The sequence below is a fragment of the Lycium barbarum genome, chromosome 9 (genome assembly GCF_019175385.1).
Source record: "Lycium barbarum isolate Lr01 chromosome 9, ASM1917538v2, whole genome shotgun sequence".
NCBI lineage: Eukaryota > Viridiplantae > Streptophyta > Magnoliopsida > Solanales > Solanaceae > Lycium > Lycium barbarum.
Genome location: NC_083345.1, coordinates 16,808,619 through 16,824,229, shown reverse-complemented (window position 1 = coordinate 16,824,229; position 15,611 = coordinate 16,808,619). Strand labels below are relative to the sequence as shown.

Genomic DNA, 15,611 nt, shown 5'->3' with positions numbered 1-15,611 from the left:
AAGAATATCTTGCTTTAGTACGGAAATGGGATCCCTAATAGCCGGAGACAAAAGATTCATATGAGAAAACATAAGTAAACGGGCCTCTACATGAGCCTCCAAGGATAAAGGTACATAATAGCCATTTGATCTCCATCAAAATCGGCATTGAATCCCTTGCAAACTAATGGATGTAAACAAATAGCGCGCCCCTCCACTAAAATGGGTTGGAATTCCTGTATGCCTAATCTATGCAGAGTGGGTGCTCTATTCAGCAATACAGGATGTCCCTGCATAACTTCTTGAAGGATTTCCCATACAATCGACTCTTTTTCTCGAATTTTACTCTTAGCAACTCCTATGTTCGAAGAAAGATGTTGTCTAATTAGACCACGAATTACAAATGTCTGGAAAAGTTCTATTGCTATTTCACGAGGCAATCCACATCGATGTAATGAAAGTGAAGGACCCACGACAATGACAGAACATCCTGAATAATCGACTCGTTTGCCAAGCAGAGTCTCACGAAATCTTCCCTCTTTGCCTTCAATTACATCAGAAAATGACTTGTAAACTTTATTATGACCGTCCCTCATTGGTTGTCCCCCGATTCCATTATCAAGAAGTGTATCCACGACTTCTTGTACTAATTTTTCCTGACACATTACTAATTCTCCTAGTGTAGATCTACTTGTTGTTAATAATTCGATAAGGGTATTGTTTCGATAGATAACTCTTCTATAGAGTTCATTAATATTTGAGCTCATTAGTTTACCTCCATCTATCTGAATAATCGGCCTCAACTCAGGAGGAAGAACTGGTAATAGACAGAAAACCATCCATTCTGGCTCTATATTTGTTCGAATAAAATGTTTAGCCAATTCCACGCGTCTAACCAAAAAGTCCTTTCTTCCTCCAACTTTTTGATCTTCCCATTCATTCCCTGTGTGCCCTTCTTCCCCATTCTACCAATGAATTCTCTATAATAATTTGTAAATCTAGATCGGCTAATTGTTCTTGGATAGCACCTGCGCCAGTAGAAATTTCTCGATTGCGAAATGTATCGGAACCCCGGGTAGTAAATAAAAGCGGGATGCTGTATTTCCAAGATTGGATTTCATATTCGAACAAACCTCGTAATCATAAGAAAGTGGGTTTTTTAGTTATGGGCCTGTTATACCCCATTTTAACCGGGTTAAATTAGGAGTACAACATATTGGATATTCCTATTTATTTACTTTTAGGAGTCGCCACCTAATTGATTTTAAGGTGAATTAGGGCACCTAATTATTAACTAAGGCAAAGCTAACTAAACCTCCGTTAATAGTCTGCTTAATCAGTGTGATTCTAGATAAGGGTTCTATATTATCCTAAAGGGAAGGGGTTAGGTGTTACACCTCAGGAAAAAAAAAAATTGAGTCCATGAAATAATTCTGCGGATGAACAGTAACTCGGCGAATAGTAGACGCGGATGAACAGTAACACGGGAACAGTAGACGCGGATGAACAGTACTCGGTGAACAGTAAAAATATGGAAAGTAAAAATCGAAAAATCTGATTTTTTTTCTTCATTTTTACCTCTCTCTCTCACCCTAAACTCTCTCTAAACCCTCCCAAACCCTCCTAAAATCTCTCTAAATTTTTCAAGTTGAAGTCCTCCAAATCAAACCAAGATTTCATCTTAGGAATTGGAAACTAGTTAAGAAAGGATTATAGTATTTGGTGCTTGATGTGTGGCTGATTATTGAAGCTTGGAGCTAGGATTTTAGTTGAGTATTCTGGGCAATAAGGTATGTAATATACTCTATTCTTGTTAATTAAGTTATTCATGGGAGAATTCCCTAGTTTAAAGTGAAGGGAATTATGTTATGAAGTCATAGATTAGTTGGTTGATATGATTGCCTTGAGGGTTGTTTTTTTTATTGGAACTTTGAGAGATTTCTAGGTGATTATATTGTTATATGAGGTTGTTGATATTGTTGTTGATGTTGTTCTTGAATTTGAAAGAATAAAGTGTATAAAGATATTGTATACAAAGCGTATACCGGGCTGTTTTGTGCCGATACTTGGGGTTGTTTTATGTAATTTTCGTGGCTGCTTTATGACAATATTTTGGAGCTGTTTTATGTAATTTTCGTGGTTATTTTGTGACTATATTTTGGGGCTGTTTGGTATAATATTTGTGGTTGTTTTGCGATGATATTTTGGGGACTGTTTTATGGTCGTTATAGATTGTTTTGAGGGCTGGAATATCGGAGGATTGGCTGTAGTTGTTGTTGTTATATTATGAATATACGGAAATAAAGAAGTGTATACAAGCATTGGCATCCGAATGTATATTGGGCTGTTTTGGGAGTAATTTAAGAATGGATTTAAGTCTAGTTTGATATGAAATTGTTGGTATTGTTGTTGTTGGTATTTTGATTGACGTTTGGCTAAGTTGGAATTTCGAGGATTGTTAAGTTTACAGGGGAAATGCTGCCCAATTTTCTCTAGAATTTACGACGCGTTCTTATAGTCGATTAACTAATGTTAATACAAATTCTCCCGTGAAGGTAACGACGTGACATTGGGGGAGAGCAAGTGAACGATAACATAGCTAAACGACAAAGGTATGTGAGGCTAGTCCTTTCTTTCTAATGGCATGAATCCTATAGCATAAGTTCTTTTCCTCTTCATGAGTTCCTATTTTCCGGAAAGCTAGAAGCCTAAGCCCATAAATGTCTATATAAGATAAGAGATAAGAGATATGATATGATGATGCCATATTGATAATGATGCTATTTATTTCTTACACTCACCTTATGTACTAATTCCTTCAAGGTGAGGCAGAATGTCAATAATTGCTCCATAATGAAATCGGGGGATCACGACTTTACGCCACCCCGACAGAGTATAGTTGATCTTGAGTCTTATGCATGTACTATGATAAGCATATTGTGATAAGCATATTATTACAAGTATTTTTGATGAGCATGTCATGATCATATTACACCGCGCCTAGTTGGCCGGGCAGTCACCGCCAAGGCGGGCAGCTATACGGATACACCATGACTTTTTGGCATGGGCAGACACCACTAGTGGGCGGCATGAGATGGTACCCCGGATGCGGGAGGCCTGGACGCGGGCTAATGTTATTGATTATCACACCGTTCCGATATGGATGGGCAGCTTGCATATTATACATATATGAAATTATGATGAGTATGAGTAAGACAACATGCATTACTTCTTTTATGATTGTCATTCAGATTCAGATGTTTCATATTGATGATCACATTATATTATCACTGTCTTTCTTTATTATTTATGCCTCTCATACTCAGTACAATGTTCGTACTGACGTCCGTTTTCTTTGGACGATGTGTTCATGCCCACAGGTAGGCAGGGAGGTGAGCTTGGTCCAGACCCTTAGTAGCTGTCAGCTGATTGAGAGCACTCCATTGTCCGGAGGTGCTTATGATTCTTCTTTGGTATATATGCATATTTTGGACACAAGGGAGTCTTGTTCCGTCTATATGTTTAGTATGTCAGTAGAGGCTCGTAGATACGCAGTGTGGGTCAGATGGTCTCACAAGATGTTATTATTATGTATATATTATTTTGATGGCCGAGAGGCAAATGCATATAAGTATTTATGTTTCTATATAAAATATGATTTTCCTACAATTCGTGTATAAAATTGGTAAAAGGGCATTAAATGAGTAAGATGAGTATTAGAACGAGTGGTGCTCGGTGGCTAGCCCCGGGTACCCGTCACGGCCCCTAGCTGGGTCGTGACATTAGGCATCCTTTAGAATCCGTTAACTACGGTTATCCGGCCAAACTTAGGTTAATTAATTAAGGTGAGAATTTGTATAAAAGAGGACTTTGAATGCTATTTTAAATAAAACTTATAAATATTGCTAAGGCTTTAAATAAAATGCTATTTAGAAATAAAACTTATAAAAGATAGTTTACATAAAAGAGGATTTTAAATGCTATTTAAATAAAGCTTAAAATGTTGTTAAGACCTTATATGAAAATATAGTAAATGCTATTCAAGATAAGACTTGTAGGAAATATGACAATTTGCCCATATACATGAATATAGCAATGTAGAAAAATCTAGGCTTATGAATAGGATTCAAGAGGAAGTGAGTTTTTTTTTTTTCGTTTTTGCTAATTCTTATTAACTGTGTTTAGCTAAAATATGCGTGATTGATTCAAACTTGAAGAGTTATTTCTAAAATATACTTGAGTTTATACTTGCATATTAGTGACGTTTTGAAATGTTTAGGATAAAAATATGATTCCCTTTTACTTAAAATATATAGTCATGCCATTTTGCAAATCAATCATTCCAAATAATAAATACTATAAATAATTTTAACATAAAAAAGGGAATGAAACTTATGGAACTAATGTTAATATCTCTCTTAAATTTACTACCCATTATACTAAAGCTAAACCCACTAATTTACTAAAATTCATCTAAGTTAAGAAAATAAAACAAGATAAGATATTAGTCATACAAAGCAAATAAAAATGCACAACAATAATAATAAGGAAGAGAGAAAAGAAAAAAAACTAAATGGATCTGGCCCATTTTCCAGGCCCAACTGCTGTGAACTATTCACGCTATTGGGCTTTGGCCCAATAAATTTTATATGTTGTTGCTGTGGACTGTTACTGCTGTTATGGGCCTTGGCCCAGCAGAGATTTTTATACACTGCTGCGGATGGGCTGGACACGGAAAAGGTTTCATTGGGCTTTTAGCCCAACACCGAATGTGGAAGAAGAACGAGTCCCTCGAATTCGTATATGATGGTCATGCATGAAAATGAAAGAAAAGGATTAGTATCTAATCGATGAATAAGGTTAAACATGTACAAATTCAAAACAGGTCGATAGGTCATATATAAACTGCATAGACAAATGCAATAGCACAAAATATTCAGTATGCCTGGTATACCTGAAAGGTATACACTAATATACGACCCTTGTATACACGGATATATATTAAGGTTTATATACCATGTATACTTTGAAGTATACCATACCACAGAAAAATCAGGTAGGGAGGGGACAAACCCATACAAGCAGAAAAAAAATGCAGAAAGAAGGGAAGGAAATTCGCGAGCACCTCATATATTCTAAACCAAAACAAACATCCCAAAGCAAGCACAAAGCACAGTTATACGTATAGCCAGAAAGGATTACTCAGATATCTTAATATGGTTCAAATAGATAGTCAAGTGAACATGCATATTTGACATTTTCACTCTAAATTTTGATCAGATGCAGCAGCTTCATCCCTTATTAGAATATACCTTAAAGATATATACTCATATGATTCATACAATGCTCACATAGTAATCCTAAGTAGACTTTACCCACAGAAAACTGCATGTGGGTTAAAGGAGCAAAGAGACTGATCTTTCGCAATAGAAGCATACTTAAACTGATATTAAATAGAGTTTTCTGCATTCAAATCAGCAGGCAGGACCTTCCTCTTGTTAGCAGATTTAGCATTCCCATCTCAAACAATATTATACTTTCCTAGAATACCAGATGAATTCAAAAATTCTACAGGCTATATTTTAAAATCTCTTGAGTCTTTCCAACACACTCTGAGACTTTAGAGCTAAACCAAATCGAACTGAATTCATATCATGGGCTTCATACTTCTGAAACAGAACCACGGGGAACATACAACAGTCTTGGTCACTCTCACAGAAAATAAATGTCATTGTAGTCTTAGCAAACTCATTTTAATCTCACAGGCTTACGGGTTATACTTATCGTCAATAGAACACTATGAAGGCAGTATTGAATTCAAACAACACATCGTAGAGGAAATAATCATGCTGTATCCAGATAGGGGGTCATGAGTGACTTTAAAATCCAATAATCAAACGGATATATAGGCATGCTTCAAATCCCACATCAGTCTAAAAGAAAATCCAGCTTAACCAAACTAACACAACATGCTTAGCTAAAATATACTAGATTAAACTAACCTATCAAGCACATTTAACCAAGATTAAACTAAACAAAGACTAATGTATACACACGTCTCACTATATGGAACTACTAAACGTACTTCTGAAACAAATTAAACCCAACTTGACACTGGAATATGCTTAACCCCATAGATTAATCACGCTAACACATAACATGCTTAACTGATGCTAAAATTAATATCAACAGATAGGGACAGATAATTTAAACTAAAATACAAGGAATGCACGTGAAATAAAAGGGACATGGGATTACCTTCTTCGGGTACAGCGAAGTGAGGCTTCGAGTTTCCGATCTACCTCGAAACACCACCAAATCCGAAGTTGGTATCCTCTCGGATCCGAAACAGCGAAAAGAGAATAAAATGTTTAATATCTTCGGAGTCGATATTCAGCGATATTGCTACTGCTAAAACAGCTGATATTTTGTAGGGGATTTTAGGCCAGTCCAAAAACTCCTTTCCTTTTCGATTCAACTAACCACTATTTATAAGTTTTTTCCGCTTTGTGTTGAAGAAGGAGTGAAGGAGGAGCGGGAGAGAGAGAAGCGTGGGAGACAGAGGGAAGTGGGAGAGACAGAGGCGTGGGGGACAGAGAGAAGTGGGGCGTCAGAGGCATGGGAGAGAGGAAGATGATGAAGGAGAAAGAGAGAGAAGGGAGCGTGAGAGAGGAGAGAGAGAGGCGATGGGGGGTGGGCGGCTGAAAGAATGGGAAGGGAACCCCCTTGTTTTGAACAGAATTGGGCCTCCGGGTCGGGTCGGGTAAATTCGGGTAGTGGGCTGGTATTGGGTTAAAATAATGGGCTGGTGGTTTGAAGATGTGGGCTGGGAATAAAATGTGGACTGGTCTGAAAATTGGGTTGGGGTGAATTAAAATGGGTAGTGGCCTATGAAAATTGTTTTGGGTTAATCCGAAAATATTGGGGGGTGATTTGGGCTCGTATTTGAACTAATAATAATAATAACAGCTAGTAACTATAATAGAATAATGAAACGCCGATATTGATAAGAGGCTAATAATTATAGTAAAAATATAATTTTTTTTTTTAATTTGCCAAAAATATTAGAAGCGTAAATAGGTATTTCGGAGGAGAGGCGGGACAAAATTGGGTGTCAACAGGGCCTAGCAAAAAAAAAAATTGGGATAGGATTCTATAGGATCTCCCCCCCTTCAAAATCAGACGTTAAAGTTTCCTTTCATCTGGCTAAGTAGGTACACCAAATAAGAAAAAAAGTTCTCGTTTTCAAACTCTAGAAAATCCCAAAATAAAAAGGTCTACTCCTTACTCAAGTTCCCAGTGAAGACGAAACAAGACTTCAATGATTCCGTCTTCTATTAATTCTTTATTAAAATTTAATTCCAACAAATAAAATAGAAAATTCTTGAGTAGTCTACTTCCCTTTGAATGATAAATCCCTTAACTCTTAATAATTAAAGGAATACCTTGGAACCCATAAGGGATTTACTTGTCTATATATTGTTCCATTCGATCTTTTAGGTCCCGACTTCACCTCAATGGTTAGGCCACCACGCCCTTAAAGTCTATACGCGATAGATAGACTCCTGGAACCATGACATATTTGCTTACTTGAACATAATTTCTTTCCACGAAAAGAAAGGAAATGGTTCATTCCACAAAATAAAAAGCTTTTTTTACGAGGTACAAATAGAAATTCCTCTTTATTTGATTTGTTACGAAATCGACCATAGATCAATTCCCTTTTTATTTGGGAGTATTAACTACACCCTAATTCTAAGCTTCATGTTACTCTTTCCAAGTGACATGTCAGGTCCAGGGCATCCCAATTAGATTGACTGGGATGACAGTTTCTCCTTTCGAGTCTGTAAAATCAAAATTTCGATCAAATCACACATCGCAATATACTAGGCCTTCTAATTCTTTAAGAGGTTTATCTAAAAGATTCACAATATAACTAGGAAGACGTTTTAAATACCACACATGGGTTACTGGGCATGCGAGTTTGATATAGCCCATTTGATACCTTCGTATCCGAGAATCAACAAATTCGTCTCCACATTGTTCACAAAATTTCAGGTATTCTTTTTCATCTCCGATTACTCGATAATTTCCACAAGCACAAATTCAACTTTTTATAGGATCAAAAATTCTTTCACAAAATAATCCATCTTTTTCCGGTTTATTAGTTTTGTAATGAAAAGTATAGGGTTTTGTTACCTCTTCAACTATATCTCCACTAGGCAGGATTTTAGTGGCCTAAGCGCTTACTTGTTGAGGAGAAACTGATCCAATTCGGAGCTGTTGATGTTTATATTAATCGATCATAGAAGAAAAATTATTATCCATTCCAATTAAGCTTCCTTCCTATTAATCTGGAAGTTCTTCTCAGATACAAGGAAATGATTCAGTTCCAGAGCTAAAGATCATAGTTCTCGAACAAGCAATCGAAAAGATTCTAGAGCATCTTCGGGATTAGGTATTGTTCCCCCAATGATCGTAGTACCAAGTACTTCCTGGCGAGCTCTAATATGATCCGATTTATAAATAAGCATCTCTTGTAAAATATGAACAACCCCAAACCCTTCTAGAGCCCAAACCTCTAGGGAAAGATGGCCCAATTTCTTTCTTTCTTTCTTTTTCATTTCAGCTTTGTGAACACCCCTAGACTGAACACCCATAAAGAACCAATGCGATAGTGACAAAGAAGTAAATGCTGGTCGGCAATGAAAATTAATTTCTTTTCTCTTATGAACTTATCTGGCCCTATTGAAGCCTAAATCATTGTCCTGTAGGGATATCATGAATTCATTATTGCTGCAGGTATCTGTAATACTAAAACAAGTAAATGCAGGTCGGCAATGAAAATCAATTTCTTTTCTCTTATGAACTTATCTGGCCCTATTGAAGCCTAAATCATTGTCCTGTAGGGATATCATGAATTCATTATTGCTGCAGGTATCTGTAATACTAAAACAAGTAAATGCAGGTCGGCAATGAAAATTAATTTCTTTTCTCTTACGAACTTATCTGGCCCTATTGAAGCCTAAATCATTGTCCTGTAGGGATATCATGAATTCATTATTGCTACAGGTATCTGTAATACTAAAACAAGGAACGATAATGTTCTTCCTTTTTGTAATTTGGAATAAGTTGATACTGAGACGCTATAAAACCTATCGTGACAGAGGAGAGTTGGCATATAGGAAATAACAGTGCTAATAATCTTGTACAAATTAATGTTATTATCGGAGTTAATTATGACACCAGAAAAATAAAGGGACAATTCATAAAAATCCATCCTCTGCAAAATACTGAAATCATCATATTCAGGGCCTATTAAAAGACACTTATTCCATATATCAATCCAAATCAGGTCATTCAGGTCTATGCTGCCGACATGTTTTATTAAGAGTCATGATATAAGCGTCCCCTTTGATTGCATGAAGAAATAGGGAGACTTAATTTCCATTGAGAAGGGAAGCAATTTTGTGACCAAGGTGTGCTTCATGGTCTTCAAGTCGACCTTTGACTGCATCATTTTCCCACCGGAGTAAGGTCGGAACCCCTTTGAGGTTGAACCTGCGATCTACTCGCCATGGGTGCTGTGGAGTCCTCCAGGTAGGTCTGTCCCCAACATAAGCCCTAAGCAGTGCTATATCTTCTGATGATGCTTCCAGTTTCTTGTATATCACTGGTTCAGCTCTTACACAATCTAAACCAAACAGATAAACAATGTCATATAGAATCACCAGCTAACACAAATCGTAAAGATTGAGCTATCTATACTATACGCCCATTGATTGACCTGCAGTTATTGCAAAGTCACGGTAATGCAATTAAAAAAAGGAAAAGGGCTGAACTCTGGTCAAAGTGAAAAACTGGTCGCCGGTCCAACATAATACAATATCTGAATCTCATTAGAAACAATTTGCTCAAAACCCTTCCCACCAAGACAACACAATTGACTTGATGCCAAAACAAAATGTAAGCAAAAAAAGGTTACAACTCTGGCAAAAAGTTAGTTAAGTGTTATGCTAGACTAATCTAGAAGAACAACTTCAGATCTCCATTAAGAGGGCCTAAACTTCAGATCTCCATTAAGAAGGCCTAAAAACGACTTGCAAAAGCGGGCACTCCATGTTTAAGATTCAGTTAGATAAACTGGTCTAAGATTCAAGCCTCACAATAGAGTAATAGCACAATCATGCTTGTGCTAATGTTTACTCGTTCACTTAATTAAATAATCGCTACATGTTCAAAATGAAATAATGATTTAAAGAATATATTTTTTTTTTATGACATGGGAACCCGCAGCCGCTACCCTTTGGGTGCGCACAGGGTAAACCCAGCTCCTGTGCAATAGCTCGCAAACCACACAAGAGAGGTAATCCGCACTAGGCAAGCCCGGTGCGACGAGCTCGACCCAGAAGGCAAATCCCCTGCTGTCGTAGGCATTTAAAGAATAATTTTCAAGACAATTAAATAAGTAAAGTATGAGATAAAGGTCTAAGAAAGTAAAAGTGTGTATCTAGAGGAGAGACCAATTGTAGGTTCAGGCTTTAGAGGAGAATTACGAAGATAGTCTGGGGTAAACTTATATGGTTGCACACTACTTGATGTTAATACAATGATACTGATACTAATTCCATATCGCTTTAAATCTCTTATCCGAATCTCTTAACCTTATCTAACCGTATCTGACTTCTTTTTATGCTTTTATTGAGCCGGGGGTCTTTCGGAAACAGCCGTCCTACCTTGGTAGGAGTCAGGTCTGCGTACACTCTACCCTCCCCAGACCCTACGATGTGGGATTTCACTGGGTTGTTGTTGTTGTTGTTGTTACTGATACTAATTCCCTGGAATTGATTCTTCCACTCAGTCCCCTGACATTGAAACTTCGTTAACCAAGGTCAAATTTTTTAATGATCTTGCTTTACTTTTTATCATTTTGACTGAAATACACTAGTGTTTGAGTCTCTTCAAATTGTTAATGGTCCATTGGAAGGGGAATAAAAGAATGTTACATGAGCGGGTTATCTCTCTTGTGTGGTTTGCGAGCTATTGCACAGGAGCTAGGTTTACCCTGTGCGCACCCGAGTAGCGGCTGCAGGTTCCCATGTCATCAAAAAAATAAAATATTACATGAACTATATGACCAGAGTTTTAGAAATGAATTCAATGAAATCATAAGATTGTTACATCAACTATAGGGCCATATTTTTGTAATTGAACAAGAAAACTTAAAGACTCTTTCTTAGATAATAAACAGGCAGCCAAATGTAGATAAGAAGAATCAAGTCATGTATCCGGGCAATTAGTTCTTCTACTAAAAACAGGAAACTGCAGAACAAAAGTGTAGCTTGAATCTAATATCTGCCATCACATTGATAGCAGATGCAGAAAGAAAAATACCTTATTAATTTAATACCGATACAATTGCAAAATGTCAAATTTCCTAGGTATAAAAATGGAGGCACCACCATTCTCAAGAAAAAGATGATGCTGAAACAACAGAAAATCGACATTCGTCATTCTTGTAGAGTAATTGGTTTTGAAATAACCTAACCTCAAACCACACTAAAAGGTTTAGTATATGTATGTCACAACTAAAACAAAAAGATTTATTTATTTATGATCCTGGATTAAAAGCTAGTTTTTAAAGCCAATTTCAGTTGTTCATCTATTAAAATTGAAGAACCAAGACTAGCACCAACAAACTCTGATTGAACATATACTAGAGAGGGTGCAGCAGAAATAACCCACCGCCATATATACAATTTTCAAGCAAAAGAGAAGGGAAGAAAATTAGTATAGGAGGAAAGGGGAATTGAAAGCAAGCGGGTTTACCAGGGCACCAACTAAGGTTGGTAGAAGGGTCTATATCAGCCAGGAAGAGGATGAAATTTGCTTTGTTGTTAGGGGAATCTGCTCTGAACTTTTCAAAAACTCCATCAAAGGTAGCTATGGTGGCGTCCAACACCTTCAAAGGCATCCTTACTCCTACTATTCGATTTCACTTCTGATAGCTTTAAGGATTAGGTCGAATTTATTCCCAACAAACAAAGAAAAATAATATATTCCCCTACAACCCTGATGTATTACTTCAATACCCTCCCCAAATACCAAGTCACGTTTCTTCTTCTTTTTTCGTTTGGCTTTTTTTTTTTTTCAAAAATAAATGACTTTATATCAGCCCCAAAACATTATCTTAGTATCATTCAAAGCCCAAAAGTCTATTTGGCCGCTACTCTATCTTCTTGTTCTTCAAGTTATGTCACAACAATGGTCTGTTCGGTATGGAGAAATGTTTGTGTTCTTTAAAAACTAGTTTAGTGTAGGCATGTATCTCATTTGACGGGAAATACTACATAAAAACACTGGACCAAAGTTATCTTTCTATAACATATTTTTCTCTTACTATAAAAAATTTCCCTCAAGTTTTCATTCAGATATCAAAATTTTAAAAAAGTTTTTTTTTTTCTTTCAGATATTGCAGATCTGTTTTGTGTTTCGGGTAAGTAATATTACATTAAACTTTAAAATGTTATTGCTAATGATAGTAACATTTAAAAAGAGGTTTAAAAATCGTATGTGTATATATATACACGAAGCTATACACAAACACACACTTACGAAGCTTAAGGTACATAGTTTGAAAACCTAATTATCTTTAAACATGTACATAGTCTGAAAAGCTAATTATCTTAAACATCAAAGGAGTGCCGACTGGTATTAGAGACGTTAATGGAAATTATTAGTTTTTTTACTTACAAACGTTAATGACAATTACGTATTAGTTTTTACTTATTCTTTATGGACTTTGCCATTTTTTATTTCCTTGCTCTTTGTAAAATTGTCACATTCATAACTCAACCACTATGGGTGAGGTAATGTTTTTTTTTTTTAAAAAAAAAAAAAAAGGAAAATACGCAAGGTATTTAAAAATAGAATATTTTATTGAATTCAAAAACTTTAAGTAGTTGTTGTGTATTTTGTATCAATGAGAAATTCTTTTCTTAAAACGACATAATAATGTATTCGAGTTATGAAATAGAAATTAAAAAAAATTGAAAGTTCCTAAATATGATAAATCTTGATCTTATTTAACGGTTTGGATGCACTTGAGTCAGGAGTGGAGCTAGCATAGGACTTGCGGGTTCGGTCAAACTCAGTAATTTTGGTTCAAACTATGTATTTGTCTTGTAAAAATTTACTGAATATGTATAAATTGTTACTTTAGAACACGGTAATTTAAACGAATTAAAATCCCAAACCCAAACTTCAAATCGCGGCTCCGCGTCTCACCCGAGTAAAGGCTCTTCAACTCATCATAGTAAGATCAAATGGTACAATTAGGTTACACTTGAAACTTGGAGAAGTCCTTGCTTTACTAAAGCGAATAAAAAGTGTTCTTTCAAAGTTTTTGGTCCTCTCTTTTACCTTCTGAGTATATTGATGCGATTAAATTAAGAAAGTAGGCATGAAAAATAGCACAAACCTTTAATTCTCATTTAGTCAACCCTTATGTTGAATTAGATTAAATAGCACATTTTTCTATTTAGTATACAAATAATGTACTTATCTCTTTGGTTTGGATGGCAACTTTTCAATTCACAAGCATAATACAAATCTCTAATTGCTATTGGTCTGTAGCTTTTATTTTTGAATCAATGTAATTTAGGCAAAATATAGGCTAGATATGAGATAATTCTGAATATATTTCTATTCTAATAATACAAAATTTTAGTGAATGAACGTAAAAATTGAAACAAAAACTATATGATGCATAAATATTTTTACATGCTTATTGTTAATTCTAGGAGTCTAGTATTAGGAATAAAAGAATTCTTTCGGAAGAACTGACAGATGCCATAATTTCGTTGTGCAATTAGCTTTCTAAACGTTGGATGATTTTTATAATAAATTGTTACTGAATGTTACTTACTCTCTCCAAGGCATGAGTGCTACTCCGGATGACTGTTTTCCCTTCTTTGTTTGATGCTTTCTTCATGTCTTAACCTTTGATATAGATACTATTGAGAGAAAATTCTCGTGATTAAAAAAATAAGTTGGATATTCTAATAATAGATATTGCTTGTCCAAAGTACTAAAATATAGTTTTTTTAATATGAAAGAATAAGTGATGGGTGGCAATCACATTTTCATGTGTACTTCATCTTTTCGACAGATATTTTTGTACTACATGAAAAAGTTTCATGTGAAGTATATATCTTTACGTATGACAAACAATTTAAAAATATCTTCTTCGGATTCAATTTTGAAAATCAATGAATATATTTTAGACTTATTATATGTCCTAGACACAACACGAAACAAAAGTATGGCTTTTTAATTTTCAAGTATGAAAAATTAAATGTATCAGTGACTTCTAGTCGAACTAAGTGAATCGTGCAATCAAAGGATGGAATAATCAATTATGTTACTCACCAATCATGATGTCGGGGATTAGTCACAACTTTCAATTAATGATCATGCAGAGATGAATGCTCTGTAGCATAAACAAAAATCACAATATTAGAAATAAATAAATTTAGATAAATATACAACCATATCAATACGCCCTTGACTCTTTGACTTAGGATAATTAGCTATTCCTCGATAAACTTGACCATTTGTATGTCCCAATGCTTCAGTGTGTTTCCTTATATGCTCATGTCAACACTTAGAAGGGCCAAACCTGGCTAACAGATCGGTGATACAACATGTATCTAAAAATATTACAAGCAGAAAAGGTATCCCTTAAGAAAATTCAGCTTTACCTCGTCTAACATCGAAAAGAGCTTTGTCATCTTGTTCTCAAGATCATGTCGAACTCTTAGCTATTTGGCTCCGTCCTTGATCTAACATGCAACTTTTCATACAATAGTCGTGAATAATATATGCATATGATTTATGCAAAGAAAATCAAAGTTTTCTTAAACACACAAACTTTATTTTGAAAAAATAAAATCAATCCTACTACCACAGCATTCTATATTAGAAGAAATATATAAACGCAAGATTGAGTGGATTATAAGTTTCATAAAAACATTCGTAAAAGATATCTAAATTATAATAACAACGCAGGCCATACTTATACAAAAAAGGACTAAAATTAGACAACAAAGTTAGGACCCTGGAAAGATACAAATAAACAAACATATGTACCTAGCAGTCTTAATTCTTTATACCTTTACCGTGACTTTTTTTCAAACATGGGACTTTTGTAATCTTATATATGTATATAATTAATAGAGTATTTCTAACTTAGATCGCGTAGAGGATAGGACAAACGCTCTTGGAGGTGTTATGTTCCAAATTAATTTTGAGTTCAACTGAATAAGTACACATAAATATACAGAGCATGAACTGAAGGTTGTATACGGTAAAAACCGAATGCGAGGCAAACCGGTGGAGCGAGGGGACCGACTGATCTGCCTTCTTCGTCATTGGAACGACCAAGCCCGGTGACCCGAGCATTCGTGACCGTTGGTCCGAATTGATCGTGGCCGTTGGTCCGTTTGACCAGGGCCGTTGGTCCGAATTGGTCGTGGCCGCTGGTCCGTTTGATCATAGCCGTTGGTCCGAATTGATCGTGGCCGCTGGTCCGTTTGATCATAGCCGTTGGTCCGAATTGATCGTGGCCGTTA

At 35.7% G+C, this 15,611-nt stretch overlaps 2 protein-coding genes across 2 annotated transcripts; both read right to left on the bottom strand.

The window, feature by feature from the left end:
* Positions 1-86: 86 nt before the first annotated feature.
* LOC132611159 (DNA-directed RNA polymerase subunit beta'-like) lies at positions 87-746 on the bottom strand. The gene has a single exon (XM_060325563.1). It carries the CDS (start codon positions 744-746, stop codon positions 87-89), a length of 660 nt encoding a protein of 219 aa, XP_060181546.1.
* An 8,415-nt stretch (positions 747-9,161) lies between these two features.
* LOC132610367 (thioredoxin-like protein Clot) lies at positions 9,162-12,185 on the bottom strand. The gene is made up of 2 exons (XM_060324671.1): positions 11,809-12,185; positions 9,162-9,673 (listed from the first exon to the last, which is right to left on the bottom strand). Exons 1-2 carry the CDS (start codon positions 11,951-11,953, stop codon positions 9,420-9,422), a joined length of 399 nt encoding a protein of 132 aa, XP_060180654.1. The 5' UTR covers positions 11,954-12,185; the 3' UTR covers positions 9,162-9,419.
* Between the last annotated feature and the right edge of the window lie 3,426 nt (positions 12,186-15,611).

Excerpts from the sequence above, each read along its gene's own strand:
- LOC132611159 (XM_060325563.1), bottom strand. The coding sequence starts at position 746 with ATGAGCTCAAATATTAATGAACTCTATAGAAGAGTTATCTATCGAAAC.
- LOC132610367 (XM_060324671.1), bottom strand. The coding sequence starts at position 11,953 with ATGCCTTTGAAGGTGTTGGACGCCACCATAGCTACCTTTGATGGAGTT. Across the intron at positions 9,674-11,808 it reads CAACCTTAGTTGGTGCCCTG|ATTGTGTAAGAGCTGAACCA; the intron begins GTAAACCCGCTT and ends TGTTTGGTTTAG.